The 16,748-nt window shown below is 42.1% G+C and overlaps 1 protein-coding gene across 2 annotated transcripts in view; it reads left to right on the forward strand.

Moving 5' to 3' along the window:
• Nucleotides 1–16,748, forward strand: part of LOC141918864 (WD repeat-containing protein 7-like) — a 136,823-nt gene that overhangs the window by 45,208 nt on the left and 74,867 nt on the right. For both annotated transcript variants that reach the window (XM_074813743.1, XM_074813744.1), the window contains one exon: nucleotides 2,816–2,929. In XM_074813743.1, the coding sequence (XP_074669844.1) occupies nucleotides 2,816–2,929 (114 nt within the window). The remainder of the gene's footprint in view (nucleotides 1–2,815; nucleotides 2,930–16,748) is intronic.

Raw genomic sequence — 16,748 nt, forward strand, 5'->3', positions numbered from 1 at the left:
GTAAATGTTTGTATCGAATTCCTGGGTTTTTTTTAAGTGGAAATCTTGCATGCGGCAGCACAAAATTAAAGAAATTTAAATGTATATCCTTAAATTGTCTCGCTTTAAACTGCTTCGAGTAGTAATCCATCTCTGGAAAGCAAAATAAATACAGAAAGTCTATAATAACAAACGTGCTGTTGTCAGTTTTTATGGATGTATTTCTAGTAGACTTATATTTCTGCTAGAAAGTTTTATTTAAAGCCACATTAATTGAGTAAAACTTTAATTAAACTTCCATCAATTTGACTGGAAGTTTTCATTGAGTAAGGGTAGTTTGATTGGACCCTAAAGACTTTGCTGTTTATGTATGTGGTTGATCATCTTACTGGTGCAAGGTTTGACTTAAAAGAGCCCAAAGAAGTAAGGCAAACAACTTTGTGCTGCAATATTTTAATGTATTAAATGAATAACAAATTTAGGATGCCACAGTAAATAATAAACTGTAATAACAGCTCAAGTTGAATACATCTTAATTTTCCAATATTTTCTAATACGTTGGCTGATTTATTTCTAATACATTCAGAGGTTTATGATCTGTTCACTTCTAAAAAGTGTTTCTAAGATATTTAGTGAATGATGTAGAAAACACTTGTGTCAAGGAATACATGTTCCTTCTTACTGGATCTTCACGGAGAGGAAATGATAACTTATTGCCTGACATGTTTGCATGATGACTATTTTTCTCCTCTTTTGGCTTTATCCATCCACTGTTTTTTGGGGAATGTCTAATCATTCTGATTTAAATAGATTTTTACTTACATTTTTAATTGTATAAAATTGTAATAAACTCTTCTAATTTTTTTTATATGCTGTGCAGCTGATTCTGACTCATGCAAAGGCACTCGTTGCCTTCCATCGCGTTGTAACTAGGCTTGGTAAGCTCTGTAGAAAGGCATAGCACACCTAATACAGCAAATCAGCCTCTTTTCAGCAACTCGGGGCGAGAAAGCAGGGAAAGAGGTAAAGCAATAACTAAATAAATCAAAGCCTTTGAATTTTGGCCCAGCCTAAACCTACCGTTTAGGGCCTGCTAGGCCCTTGGCTTCTGCCGACTTGGGTGTTGAAGCACAGAAGATACTCCCTAGGAGCTGAACCTCGGTCAGCGCCTCTGTACTACAGTTTTCAAAAGGCATGCAAACTCTTCACCCTTCTCTGGGTGTGGAAAGAAATCAACGACTTTCAGACTACAGAAGTGATGTTTAGGGAACAGCCAGCCTCTCGCTGCGCCTGCGGAGGTTAGCAGCTGGCTCGTACTAACCACGGTGCAGAGCGTAAAGCCACGCTTCAAAACTAACCTCCCCTCTGCCCCTCAGCGCACTGGCTGACTCCAGTGGGTATACACAAATAAGTGTTAGAAAATAGTTGGGGCTTGAAGGTGAAGGCCAACGAGTATTTTGTCAAGGTGGCGCTGGAATCGCGGCGTCTGCGCGGACGCTGGTGGAGACCCCGCGGAGAGCTGCGGCGACGGAACGGGGAGCTCCTTTTGAGAGTGCCCTGAAGAAGGTTCCTGTGCAGTTGGAACTGCAGGGGATCTCCGTGCCAGTGTGCTTAATGAAGGGGTGTGCTGTTGACTCAGCAGTGTGGTCCAGTCTGGTGTATTTGTTGTCACTGGTTTTTATAGGTGTTGACACAACGGGAAGGACATTCAGAAAGTTATTAAAAGGTAGGAGTTTCTTTATAAAGAGGTTGTGTCCGAATCAGGTTAGAAATTGCTGTCAGACAAAATCACTGTGTTATCACAAGATACAAGTAATTGCCTTGCTGTGAGCACGGCATTTTAAATTTAAAAATTTAAAAAATAAAATCTGGGATACTCAGGAGAATGGGCCATTTTTAAACCAGTTCAGAAACATTAACAGAGTTAAAGGGCGTTCAGGTGTGGACTGACAAACCTCGTTGTACACAGCTGACAGATTCGTTCCCCCCTTGTGATTTATTATGATACCATTGTCTTTATTTATCAATCACATTCATGTGCTTGGAGAAGACTAGCAGCAATCTCTTCATAAAATAAGATTTTTGATAGTACAGAACTGATGTAGAGGATGTATTGGGAGGAAAGAAATCTTATCAGGGCATCCCTCCAGTCTGCTGTTCAGCTTCCCTCGGGCTCTTTGTAAAGGCTATTTGTGAGGCTGGACTCTTTCACCCTTAGCAGAACACTTCTTCTGATAACACCTTGATTGAATTGTGGTAAGGCTCGTATAGGGAATAATTAAAGATTGTAACTGGGCAGAGCTTAAGCCGGTGAATTACAACTTTAATCACATGGTGTTACGTGGCATCGTTTGGTGCTCACTGTGTAGTTTCTAACAGCAACTATCAGATGCTTCCCAGCCCAAAGGACGTGGAATGAGTCACCTGGATGAATATATTCTGAAGGTCACCTGGAAAAACGGCACCTTTTGTGGCAAGAGAGATGAAGTATTGGGAGGAGATGTAAGAGAAGTTCTCCTGGAACTCTGTATTTTGTGGCTAAATAAGTTGTTAGTCTGTAATACATGTATCTAATATTTTTAATGATGCTAGAAGACTGCAGAAAAAGAAAAAAATGTAGAAAAGATATTTAGAATGTGGAAAAAGATTTTTTTTTTTAAAGGATAGGTTTGTGAAAAGTCTGCATACAGTGTGAAGGGAAACCAGAAAATAGCTGTTCTTTGCTTTCCCTCTGTTTCATAGAGTTCATATTCATAATTACTTTTTTTTTCCCTGATCTATGGATGTGTTCTACCAAAATCACTGACTTTTGTGGCTGTTCGATTGTTCCTTTCAGCCGGAGTAACCACGGAAGCCATTCAGACTGGTAGTGCAAGCCCGGATTCCTTGGGAACAGAAGCAAAAGTTCAGGAAGAAGAGCACGATCTGGTTGACGATGACATCACGGCAGGTGAGCATCAGGGGAAGGAATGGGTAATTTTTTGACATACTAGGTACTGTGCAGAGGAGATGGAACACTTTCTGCCAAATAGCATGTTTTTCATGAGAAAACAAAATGCAGTGAAGAACTGTGTGGTGTAAGCAATGAAGTTATCCAACAGTAGGAAAGAGCTGTAGGCAAAAACTAAACATGGGCTTAACTGTAACTACGGCAATATTACCGTGTTACTTCTGAATCATTATCTATATTTTAATATATGTGTTCTGAGCTTCTAAGTCTGCACGCAACCAACGTTTAGCTTGTAGTTCTTGAAGAATAAAGGCTTTATATGATTCTTTATAGTTATCCCTTAAACTTTTTACCTTGGAGAAAGGTCCGATGTAAGAGCGCTACCGTCGGCCTGCGTGACTGGACTGGGTTCTCTTTTCGACAAGCAGACGCTGCGAGTTTGTTGCACAGAGAGTTCAAGTGTATTTCATTTCTACAACACTCAGCTTTTTACTGTTCCTCTAGTTCATTGTAGACGGGCAGGTGAAGTCACGAGTTGTGGTCCATCAAGGCATATTCTGAAATGACAGACCATACAAAAATACGCAGTTAATTATAAGCAATTACCTTTTGATTCTTTTTTTCATGCTTATTTATGCAGTGTCACAAATACCTACATGCTCAATATCAGCGTGCTGGGAATTTGGGTGATTACAGTGTGTATTTTGGGAATAGAGGACGAACCCCCAGAAAACCTAAAAATCAACTAATGAATGGGCTGGGCATGCCCTGGGACACAGGCTTCCCCAGCGTGTACCTCAGGGCAGTGTTTCCTTCAGGAACACACACCATCTCCTCAGCCCCCCATCTGTTAGGGACCCGCTGGCCCTTTTTCTGGAAGCTTTAGCAGGAGCGTTATAGCCCAGGGTGCGTGGCATCCAAACAGCTTTCTGCCCCTTCAGTGTCCTGTGTTCTTTCCACAGGGACGATTGAACATCGGACACATTAATGGAGTAAACTCCAAATTATGTGACTCTTTTTTTTTTTTTTTTTTTTTTTTTGCAATGTGCTAGACTGAGTTTTGAGGGTTTTGGAAAGCTATCCACCATATTGCTAGAGTCTGGTAGCAACAATTTTACTTACAGAGAAAGTGTTTCTGTTATTAAAAGCAGTTGAGCTTTAAAAAGGTATCCTGAGTAAAGATGAAATTTTGGTCTACAATTGAATACAATTAGTTTTGTGTTGATAGAATTAAAAAAAAAGACATTTTCAGACAATTGAAACGTAACCTTATCTTAAAAATATGATGCAGCTTTTTCTATAGTGGTCCTACTAAGGCCAATATTTATTGATTTAAGTGCACAAAGTAATGCTGGTGTGCAGTGGTCTACAGGATTTTTTTCAGTTCAAATTGAGATTCACCAAATGCTTTCATTTATCCAAATAATTTTTTAAAAGGATCACTTCCACATCAGGCCTTTTAGAGATTAAAGCATTTTAGCTTAGCTGGCTGAAAAGCACCGAAGCCTGTTTCTGGAAGATACTTCAGTGATACACTACAGTGCCTCTTAAGCATTTAAAAACACACACGCCAGAGTTCTTTAGAAAATTGGGTTTGAACGCTCTGAAAATACACGCACGAGGAGTCTCCCGGCGCAGTAGTGGTATGTGTTGCTGTCTTTAATGCCCGAAGGGCTTCTCTGGATAACTGAAAATAGAACAAACGTTTTGCTTAAATAATTCACGCGTAGACAACAGCATTTTTTTCTTAGTTGGGCGTAAAATCTACTGGCTTCAGTGGTGAAAATTTTGCAATTCGTCATGATGGTAAATTGGCTTTTTCAAAATTTATTTTAGATTTTTTTTAAATTTGTAATCTAGTTGTATTTTCAACATCAGTTTTAGGCTCCAAGATAGCATCTAAGTTTTAATTTAGAAATGCAAATATATTTTTCCAGTAAATAAAGGCAGAGCAAAATACTTTAAGAAAAAGAAAAAAGCGACATAGTGCTGTTATATATTTGGAAACGCAGATATTTGTCCTTCTGTTTTAGCACAGGTGCAGCAGCATCTCTAGGGGTAGTTAAACAAGGACATGGCTGAGCACGTAACAGGGATAAAGGGTCGAATGTCACCGGTGCTGTGGAAGGGGCAGCACTGCATTGCAACCCTGACAGATTTATTTACTTACAGAGGAAATTATATAATGGAATGAATAGGCTGTCTTTAGAAATCCACTGAATATACTGTGTAGGGCTGGGCTGGAAATGAAGAACTTCAAAGAAGTAACTTTGAGGTTGCAAAGTGTTTGCCCCTGAGCTGTGCAACATTACCTTAGTAAGGGAAATAAGTAACGTGCTGGGTCATAATATGATATTTATCGTGGGTATTGTACGGATTGTTCTCATACCTGATCAACAGAACTTCTAGCAAGTTTAGGATTAGTTTAGTTCTAACTAATTACCAGGTAGCTGTAGATGTTTGGGGACTTGCAGGCACGTCCTGTGGGTGTGTTGGGTACTGCTGGTGGCTGTGACAGGGCCGCTGGGTTTCGGTGAAGCCCTCGTTGCTGAGGGTGCCACGTGCAGTGAAAGGTGACTCTTGCCACAAAGAGCTTGCTCCGATCTCAGTTTTACTACCTTAGTACCACCAGCCTCTTCAGCGTGGCACGGTGTGGAATTTTTCCATGGCAATCACTTTTTGCATGATAACCTTGGTCACATGAGCATTGATGATGACACTTGCAAAGCACAAATCCTGGTTCTAACTAAATACTAATTCTTTAAACGTTTTCCCCCCTTCCATGAACTCTGAATGGCATGTACGGTCACCTCAGCTGCAAAATATATAGAAATATAGACTGCCTCAGTTTAGAGCTAAAAGGCTTTCAGAATTATACCTCTGTGCTTACGTTTGTTAAATCTGGACCTGGGCTTTGCCCAGCAGCAGGCCTGGCCCAACTGCTGCTGCAGGGCTTTGATGGAAGAGAAAGCACACGCTGGGATTCCCCTGCACCCGTCTCCTGCTGGGGGGGGTGTCTGTGCAAGGCGGGTACAAGCCTGAGCAGCTCTCCTAGAGGTTTTGTTCCAATTCTGGGAGAATTGCAGTAGTTTTAGGTAGGACACAGGACTCTCAGGGAGAGGGGTTAGATGTCCTTGGAGTGTCGTTCCGACCTTTGCAAACAGATTTTGTGTCCCCTCATTGGTTTGATTATAAAATCTGCTGTCTGCTAGTGAACAGAAAACAGTTTATTGATTTATTACACTTGGGTTTTAATAGCTATAGGAAAATAAAACGTCGGCGGGTGGGAAATTCAAGGCACGGACTGGTGTGCCTGCTCTTGTGCCTGCTCCTAGGAGGGAACACTGCCCCGTGGAGCAGAAGCGTGGCACTGACAACTCTTGAGCTGGCTTCCATGCAAAATGGTAACACTCCTGAGAGGTAGCAAGGTTAAATACACTGTGACTGGAGCAATTACTCTGGTTTGGTATTTCTGTGAATGAAAACAGTAACAGATACATTTCCATTCAATTCTACTTGAGCCAACGTAAATATTTATCATTTTAGGAAGTGCTGTGATAACACACAGTCAGTTGCTGCGTCGGGGTAGTGGGGAATTGAAATGCAGTTCATTCCTGAGGATCTGTCACTCCCAAAAGCTGGGGGATAGGGGACAGGGACTGCTCTGGCTACAGGGAGAGGGTTGTGGTTTGGTCCAGTTTTTCTGCTGCGTGCTGGTGTGACACGTTATCCACAGGACGGGAAGGAATAACGGCCAGCCTTCTCCTCCTCCTTTGGTGATCCCTTGCACAGAGGGAAGGGCCTGTTTGACAACGGCTTGTAGCAGGTCAAGGCAGTAAGTAGAGGCTTTCGAAATACTCTTGGTTTAGCCGTGCAGCCAAACTGAGCCTCAGTCAAGCACGTGCTAACGTACGACTTGTGCGTTGTACGGCCACAATTATTTGTGATACGGGAGAGTTCCAACAGTTATAGTAGTGCACAGACAAAAGTTTATATGGAAAATAAAATCTGGGAATGCTAGTGATAAATGTTTGCCAACTTGAAAATTTACTCTTTTATATCTCTTCTTTCAGTATTCACAAATCTATTTTTGTGCATAGCAAGTAGTATTTTTTTTCAGCAATAATGATCCTTTAACTGGCAAAGTCAGAAACAGGAAATGTTGCTGGATTAACCCATACTCTAAACTTAAAAATAGCTCTTTAATCAGTGGCAGTATTTGTCTGTGAAAGACTCAAGGGTGTAAGGGCAGGGATTGTGCTTCTGGCGATTCCTCTCGTAGCTTACGGCACCGTCACTGCTGTTGAAGTGCAGCACTACATGCAGTGCATTTGCAGACACTTTTAACTTGCAGTGTTTTCTCATATTTGGAGCACTTACTTTACCCACACTGTCTAGACTTCCTGATTTTGGTACCATCTAACCACTTGAAGTAGCTTTAAATTAGTTCCTAGGTGATGTATTATTTTTTTGTGTGTTATTACAATTTTTTTTACTTGAAGGCTTACACTATAACAGAAGAAAATATTACAACAAACTGTGAACTGGAAGTTGTGGACAGTCATCTGTTAAATCATATACTATGGTTTGTTTTCTTTTTTAACGTTTTTAATAGTATATTGAGCTTCTGGGCTACTTTGGTTTCTCTTCATTCTCTTTCTTCCTGCTGGAGCTGGACTTCTTTGAGGCGGGAGCACCAGGTGCCGCTGCCCGGTGCGTCCCTTCCGTTACCAGCCACCCTCCCACTGAAAGTTTGGGGTGGAGTGGAGGTGCACAACAAATGGAACCATCTGCCATCCCCAGCAAACAAGCCAGCGGCCCACTGTTCAGCACAATAAGGGCGCCAAAAGAGTCAGTCTCTGGACAAAGTTCCCGCTGGGTTTCTTTTAAGTAGGTTAGACTGAACCTGAGCACCTGTCACATACGTTTTTGTATCTCTGAAGCCCACCATAGAGAGATCAAAGAAGCTTTTAATTTGTGTTTAATCACTCATTGGGAAGCCATCTACCATATCATGCAGTGACTGTGGTGTAAAACACCAGAAGAGTGAGGGCTTATCATCTAAAGCAAACTTCATCCCTTTCAGATGCTAATTAAGAAAATAGAGAAAATACACTGTGACTCATCTCTGCCGCTTGGTCTTTTCTGTTACAATTAAAAAGGAATGTGAATTCAGACATGGTTAGTTAACATGTGAAAGTTTATTTTGAATGGAGTTTTTGTGTGTACTAACAGGAATTCTGAAACACCTTGAGAAATGTGTCTGATAGTTGTGTACCAAGTTAATGGAGAATTTAGGTTCTTACAATTTCTAATTAGCGGTCTACAAGGAAGCATGAAGCTATAGGTAAAATCCTGGCGTTTTTTGGGGTTTGTTTTTTAAGGGAGCATAGTTCCTGTAAAAACGCGGGCTTTTTCAACAAAGCTGTGTGTGTTTGAACAGATATGGGCATCTGCCAGCCAAGCAGATGTCGCCCAGCAAACGCCATTAAGAGCCGTGCCCTCTGTGAGGGGTTACGGGCTTGACATCTGTCTGAGGGCATCTGTCAGCGCCGGGACAGTGCTACACGTGCTCATTAAGGACGCACTAATTCAGGAGAAGCCGTTTGTTTTGGGGGGCTGCTGGGGTGGCTTCTAATTAATGGAGAAGTGTAGAGCAGAGCCAGGGCAGAGCCGCGAGCTGTGGGTGCGCCGAGCGCTGCAGCGTCCGTCCTCAGCCGGGCAAGGGCTGTTCAGACACCACAGTTCTATTGAGTTAGGAATAACTGATGCTTCTGAAATGACCGTAGAGTTAAAAGAATAAAGAAAAGTGCCTTGGCTGAAAAAGCTAGCAAACTTGAATAAAAAATTCAAAATTATTTACTTAAAGGTGATATACCTAGGTGTGAAGCTCTAGCTTGTGTTGCAGCGTTGTTAAATATTTGTCCTCTGTGGGAAGCAGCGTCACTTGTTCTTCAGCTTGTGTGTGAGCTGTGGAGCTAAAAACACAAAAACGAGGACACGTGTGCCAGCTCCGCGTCGAGGAGCAGCGGTGTGTCTGCCCGCTGGAAGGGGTCGTCTGGGGGAGCCGCTCTGGGAGGGGTGTGCGGGACCCGACCGCGTTGCCCTGTGCTGCGGGTTCGTGTGGTTGGGGACGAGCAATGGGCGCTGCTGGTCCCCCGGGGGGCCGGGGACAGCCTGGCCTCCTCCTGCCCCCCACAACGGCAGCGACTCCGCCGAGGGGAGAAGCCTGGCCGAGCTGCCGTGTCTGGAGGGTGGACATTCGGGTGTGTTAATCAGGGCTAGCGTTCTCTCCGTACCGCGGTATTTACACCGGGATGTGCTAATTGAGAGGCCATGACTTATATCACAGGAGCAAGCAACTTTTAAAATTTTAAAATATTTACTTCATCCATCACGTGTTTCAATGAAATCAGCGTATTACATGAAAGCCATATTTGCAGACAGTGCAGTTCTGAATAAAAACTCTGTTAAATATTGATTTCTTTAGCATAGCACGAGAAGCAGTCTAACACGCATTCATCTACAAATGCTTGCTTTTGTGTTGGGAAACACTTTTTTCATTTAGTTCTGTATACTTCCTGCTATCTGTACTTATTTGATGGTATAAACCTCGCATAATGTGTGAAAGCAGCGTCAGGCCTTACATGCCTTATTTTGTGTGTGCCAGTGGGAAGTCGGCATCGGTGGGTGCTTTTATACCTCAGTACTGTGTGAAAATCGATCCGGGACTCTTGTCTGAAATTCTTTTGTTGTTTTGGTGGCAGATGTCTTCTTCCAGCGCTGCGCAGTCTCCCTTTGTGCCGCCGTTACTCTGAAACGTCGTGTTAGCTTGAGAAAAGTTAGTGCTCTTTGTCTCGGAAAAACATCTGTACCTTAATTGTTGTGTTCTGGCTGCTCCTCTTCTCTCGGTGGCATTGGGCAGAAACTCTTTAGCAGGATGTTTTCCTTAACTCAATCAAAGGCTTTTGAAAGGTCATTATTTGGAATAATTTCTTCAGGTGTAGGAAGGGAGTTTTAAAGAGGCACAGGTTATAAAAGCAATGTATTAAAATGCGATTTTGCTAGTATTCTTGAGTCCTCATTTTTTGTTTTTTTTATTCTGTTATGCTTCATTTTTGGTTGGCACTACAACCAGAAGTTTCATAAGTCTCATACTTTCTGGGTTTTCTTTCTTTGGTTCTAATAACAGTGTAATGATGTTAGTGTGTGGCAGGAATACACTTAAATCTCTATACGGTGTTTTCTTTGGTTGAGGCACATGAGCATATAAATGGTTTCTGTTCTCTGTCACTGCTGTGCAGTGCGTTTGGGACACGGCAGGGCCACCAGCTTCGCTACAGTTCTTGCCGACTCCTTTACAGCAGTTGTTTTGCCTAAAAAAAGTCTCCATTCTCATGTTTCTCTGGCATTTGAAGACTGCCGACAGAGGCACAGCCAGTCTTGGCGTTGACTTGCACAAATTCACCCTTTCCATGGGGAAGACTGTTCTTACAAATGCCACCACGAGCACTCCTGCAGTCTAGGAACTTCACTGGAGATTACTTTCCCAGAAGCTTGTGCTGGTTATGATGATATAAATCATTTATTTGATGACCAATATGTTGTTAAATATAACATACAACTTCTTTAAGACTTCCCTTGGTCCTGAAAGCAACTCCTGAAATTTGGCAGAGTTTCTTTAAGTTTACTGGAGTTTGAGATCACTGTCTCCCATTTCATGCAACAAGTGAGCTGTCTCCATCCAGCACACTGCAGAATGTGAATTTACTGCATCCACAGCAGTAATAACAACTCTGAAATAGCTGTGTTTATTTCTTAGATATCTAAATGCTGTTGCCCTGAGGTTATACTAATTCCTGAGGCAATGAAGCAGTGATGTAGAGCAAAGACCTGAAACCTCTGCGCTTTTTTAATTTATGTTTTTGGACTCGCTAGTGAAAAATGACACGGATGTTAAATAAGGTTTAAAATGTCAAGCCACAATTTCATTTATGATTACATATAGCTTATTGAAAGAACCAAGCATGGGCAGAGTTTACTTGTGTGGGTACAGAACATCTCTTATAACTCTAGAGTTAGACTGCTGGTGCCTTAGGGTCTGCTTTGGTTCGTGAAGGGAGAGGCGAGGTCTGCACGGACCCAGGGCTGGTCTCACCCCAGGTCCATAAGCCTTTTGTGTGTCGTCTGAACACTTCGGGTAACCCTGACAAAACACCGACTGCATCTCTTGGGGTAATCCTTTCAGAGGTCCCCACTTCATCAGTTTAAAACACATTTGCTCCATGTAATGCTCTTGTGACTTTAATGCCTTATCACGTCTGCTGACCTCTGTTGGACTTAAACAAGAAGAAAATATTTCTGTGTTGAAATCCCAGAAGTAGCTGTGGGCACACAGTAGCACAATCACCTGCTGAGCAGAAATTATTGACCAGGTGATTGTTTGTGAGAGCAGGAGTGTGGTCTGTGCTGGGATGAGATCCCCTGCTCTCGGCGCCGCAGCCTGCACCAGCCTCTCCTCTCCCCACGCTGGCAGAGGAAACTTCGCACACTTAGTTTTGGTTACTTTTTTCCATCATTGGCAGATCTTTCTCGCTGCTTCTGAATAATTTTTTGAAGGTGTTTTTTGGCTATGCGTAATTCTTCCATTTTTATAGGCAAACCACACTTCTTCATGCGAGTTTTGCAGGACCTGATGGTAGGAAGAACAGGAAACGTGGAAGGCTTTGAGGTCAATGTTAAGTGGATAAGGAAGCTGTTAGCACAATTTCAGATTGTGAATCTTCCCCCAGGGTGGTAGAAGCCCTGAAAAACAAACGCTGTGCGAGGTACCAGCCTGACCTGTAGAACAGCAAACAGTGGGTACCAGTCTGCACCTGCAGGCTCTTGACTTTGGTGTTCTGAATTTCCTTCCCTACCGCTTTCCAGTGACTCAAGGAAATTAGAGTCCAGGGTTGTCCTGCAGGCACCTAAAACACGTGATGTGAGTTCCCTCGGGCTGCCTTGCTCCTCCCTGGGGGGGATTTGAAGGGAAGGAGAACATCAGTCAAAATCTTGCATCGTTTACCAAGTGAAGAATTGCAGCTGGTTGGAGTATTCATGTTTGGAAGCATCTTGTAGTTAGTTACAAAAAGAGAAATTGTCTCTTGTTCACCTGTGATAATTCTAATAATGAAAAAAGAAATTGTTCACTTGTGATAATTCTGGACTTTACTGTTTGGGGGGGCGAGGGTGTGTGTATATATATATGTATGTATTGTCTTAAGAAACCAGCTATGGTTCTTTCCATGGTTAACTGTATTTTAAGCATAGGATTAGTGACAGCAAAGTTAGAGGATGTTCTTCTTAAAATTAACCAGCTCTATTCATACATTCTTTTAAAAGTTCTATTGATGCATTTTTAAAGTGGTATTTCCTTAGTTTGTGCTGCAGGTTTTCTAGGTAGATTGATGAAAACAACTTTTAAGTCCTGAAGAGCCATTCCAGTGGGTGCTCTCTGATGTCATTTTATTCTGAACAAAAGCATTTTGCATAAGACAGAGGTCTGGTATGGAATTTATAGCAGTTTTTGTAACATGTTTTAATAGCAGCTGGTCTTACAGCATGTTGTAGCATTTTTCTATACCTTCTTCTGGATGGTCAGGTTTGCAAGTTAGCAGGTTCAAAACATCAGTTATCTACATAGTATATGAAAGAACCTGAGGGAAGGTTAAAAAAAAAAAAAGGCAATGCCTTACTGTATTGGAAACTGCTTGTTTCACATTTCAGCTGTAGTCTGGACAGCTGTAACTATTCAAACGTAAAATATAACGTAAACGTATTGAACTGTCTTAAAAGATTATAATTTCAATAGTACTTCTTCTATGCAAAAGCGTTAATTTTACCTATTTACGCAAGAGAGAAGATGATTAAAGTTCATACACTTCATTCTTTTACCAGTCTTTGCACTTTGATAAATAAATAGATCATCTAAGATTCAATAGGCCAATTGCAGCATATAATAGCTATTCAGAGGCAATTAAACTGCCTTTTTTCATGCCGGCATGTGAGCGTGCCCTTTCTCAACCTTCAACTTGATTTGTGGTGATTCAAAATTAACTTAAAAGTCTTGTTTGCTGACAGCTTAAAGCTTAATTGACTGAAAGCCAAATAGAGTGTGTTCTGCATTCAGCGCCGGAGCCCTCGATAAAGCCGTGTGTAAATCGCGCGTGCCGTGAGGCAGCGCCGGTCCCTCCCTGCCTCTGCCAGGCTGGGAGCTGTGTCAGGGGCCGTGTGTCACACCCCCCCGGCCCCGGGGTCCCCCGGCTGTGATGGGGGGCTGGCAGGGTTCTGGCACTGCCCCGGGGCTTCCTCCCGCCACCTCTTGCTCCTGCCTCTTGGAGACATTTGGTTTTCTGGTTTTCAGCTGTCTTAGGTGAGAGTGAATTAGAAAATGAGAATTACATCTTGTTGGTTTCACTGCTTGATTAAAATGATCCTACTGAAAGGTAAAGTCTACTATAGCTTAAATAAAAATGATCCTACTGAAAGGTAAAGTCTACTATAGCTTAAATAAAATTTAAGTATTAAGGTCAGTCTAAAGACTGTATTGCTAAACAAGCAACAAATAAGTATCGAAACGTGTTTGACAGTACCCACGGAATTCCCTTCCATCGGTAGGCACGGGGGGACCTGAAAAGCCTTGGTGTGCTGACGCTGCCGCAGCAGGACGTGCCGGCACACAGGGGCTGCAGGGAAAAGGCTCTGCAACGGTGCTGAAAAGGGCCTCCCGACACCTTGGTTTGTGGGTGAAGTTGGGGGAAAAAATTCCTGATGAAAAGTTACCCCCATCTCAGTCTAAATTCTCTTCGTTCTGCTGCTAAACGCTCTCCTCCTTCCCTGAATATTTGTATGGAGAAAAACTTGTTTTGTTGTGGGGTGCTGCTCAACGCCTTGCCCATCGTTCTTTAGCCCCAGTTCGGTGCCTTCGCAGCTGTAGGTTCCCCCAGCCCCTCCCAGTGATGGCTGATGCGAAGCATCCTCGGAGGTGCCTGCAGATAAATATTTGACAGTGATCTTTTGTGTTACAGAATGTTCTTAAGGAGGTATTAAATCACTTCAAATTAAAGGACGTCTCTAAGCAGTGGGGAATCTGTCAAAATCAGAAAGGATTTAAAAGCAAAATACCTTAAATTGTCAGGCATGATGTGATAGATATGTCACACAAATATAATGGCACCTCACGTGTTTTCTCCTGTAAATTCTTAAAGTTCTGTTCACGTACAAGTCGAATTTTAATATGTAAAAGTTAAAGAACATGGCTTCTGATATTGCTTTATTTCTTATTGATTTCTTGGCAAATCATAGCTATCTAATTTCTTCTGCCTTCCTATTGATTTCCAATAGGAACAACATATTTTCATAAAGCATCAAAAAAGTTGCCATTTGGTTTCAAAATTACTATAATTTAAAATAGTTTTACTCTTACATTCCTTTCAATAAAATAATAATCATACTTCAGAATGTGAATTCTGGATTCGAACTGGTTTTATTGGAGTCTTACCTATGCCAAGAGAGATCTGGAACTCAACAATGAATTTCTTTAATTGTCTCTTATTAACAGCTTATTAAACGCTGTCGGGGGAAAAAAAAATCGTATGGTTACATTTATCTGGCTCCAGTTATGTGCAAGCTAGTTAATTCTAATACCAAATGTTAATAATACAGTTTCTCACTCTCTGTAATATTTGATTCCCCGATGGAATTAGAAATTGTGTCTAATTTAATGGTAGAGTTATTTAAATGCTCAGGGTTGTCACACGTTTAGGAAGCTGTAAGACAGACATCACTGATTTTCATAAGGCCGCTGGGCTCATGTAGAAAATGTGTTTTTCTGCATAGAGTAGGTGCTTTTTGCAGCCACCATTCTAATCTGTTGCAGTTTACTGGAATTTTCTCTTCTGCTGTGCCGTTCCTTTTATGACAGAATATTTCACTGTGCTGCAGCATCTGGGAGCACAAAATGGGTGAGGATGCTGCTTCCTTGCAGGGCTGAGAGCAGGGAAATAGTCAAAGACAAAATGGATTCTCTGCTGTTCAGACGGGGAAATATCAGGCACGTTTTATTCAGTGTGACTTGCTGTTTTTAAAGCACTGAGTTAATGCATCAAAACTTCCCCTGTTAGAAACGACATTAAAGTGATAATAATCAAAATTTTGAAAAGGTATGATGAACACTTAAAATGCTTTTATTTATGACTCATTTATGTAGACAGTAATGAAGAGAAATACAGATTTTGGGGAAACTGCAGCACAAAATTGCATCTAAAAATTGAAACAGCGAGGTTAGGGGACAATTAGCACTTAACTGACATCTGGGCTTTGTGGGTGTGGTATGAAACAATCAGATGTCACTGGTAATGTTTATTCTCAAGTTATTAAATACTTTAGGCTTATATGGTTTACAACAGAATTCAATTAGTTAATGATGATGATTGCTTAGCCGAGCTTGGTGGTGAGAACACATGCATACTGCAGAAAAGAGGAAATTTATTTGCTTTTGGAAAGGGAACAGATGTTTTCAGCACAGAGTTCACAAAGCACCCGTGAAAAAAGGAACCTTTATTGCCGAGAGAAAACAGGTTAACCTCTATGCCTGTATATTCCAAAACTGAAATTTGCTATTGTTTTCCTTGCTTCAGGTATTCAGTAATTATTAAATGTCCCTTGGGTTTTTATTAGCCCCTCAGAGCGACTGACAACAGCAACCTCAGTATTGGCAGTTCCACAGATGAAACCAGTCTGCTGCTAGTTTGGAATGGCCTCGTTATAAAGTAATAATTGGCACTGGAGCCAATGATTCCTACTGCAGAAAAAGTTGCAGTGAGGCCAGGTAAGAAAACTGTATGAAAGTAATTACTACACATCATCACTCGCTAGCTTCAGTCCGAGGCAGGCTGGGCTTTAGGCAGCGCTGGGCGGCTTTTCCGAGGTACGGAACGTTTTTGGTAAACCCCGAGTGGGTGGGTTACACAAATAGAGCCCTACTACACGTTTGTCTTTTGTCTTGTTGCAAGATAAAGCTGAGTAACTTCAGCCCTCAGTTGTACGATGTTTGGGGCGGGCTGGGCGCGTGACGTGGGCTCCTGCGTCAGGCGTTTGGGTGTGGAGCTTTTTAGGAGCAGTGACTGATGGCTAATGACTATTTACTGACGGGTCTCTGGGCTGAAAGGCACTTAGTGCTCCGTGTGTACTGCAAAGCCTATTCCTCAGAGCTTCCGACAGGTTTATTTGGTCTCACCTTGAGTAGAGCAGGGCCGTATTGATTGCATTGGTGTGGATTTAAACACACTATTGGCTTAAAATAGCACCACCTATGCAGAAGAAAATCAGTGTCTTAACCCTTCCGGCTGCCAGGAACCGCTCTGTAGCGCTTCGGTTGGAGGCGAACAGATTCCTGACAGGTTTCCTTATCCTGAAAAGTACCATTTTTAATTAACAAACGCGTTGCCATTTTTCAGTAGCGCATGTTTCGCAGTGGATCAACCCCGGGGATTTACATACCTGCCCTGCCCGGGTGCCAGGCCTGAGCTCGGCGGCGGGGTCGCACCCTTTGATTTGAGAGAGCCTCGCAAATGGAGGATTTAATACAGATGAACTTTAAATCTTTTGGTGGCTGCAGCAGTCTTTTCTAAAAGTAATATTCTCTACCCACCTAATAAATAATATTATTCACCATGAAAGGTTTTATAATTCTCTCTTTCCAAGTTGCTGCAGCTGGCTACCTGCATGAAACCGTATTGCTGGCATCACACGGGGAATATTTGATCAAAAAGCAAAC

The sequence above is a fragment of the Strix aluco genome, chromosome Z (assembly GCF_031877795.1).
Source record: "Strix aluco isolate bStrAlu1 chromosome Z, bStrAlu1.hap1, whole genome shotgun sequence".
Classification (NCBI taxonomy): Eukaryota; Metazoa; Chordata; class Aves; order Strigiformes; family Strigidae; genus Strix; species Strix aluco.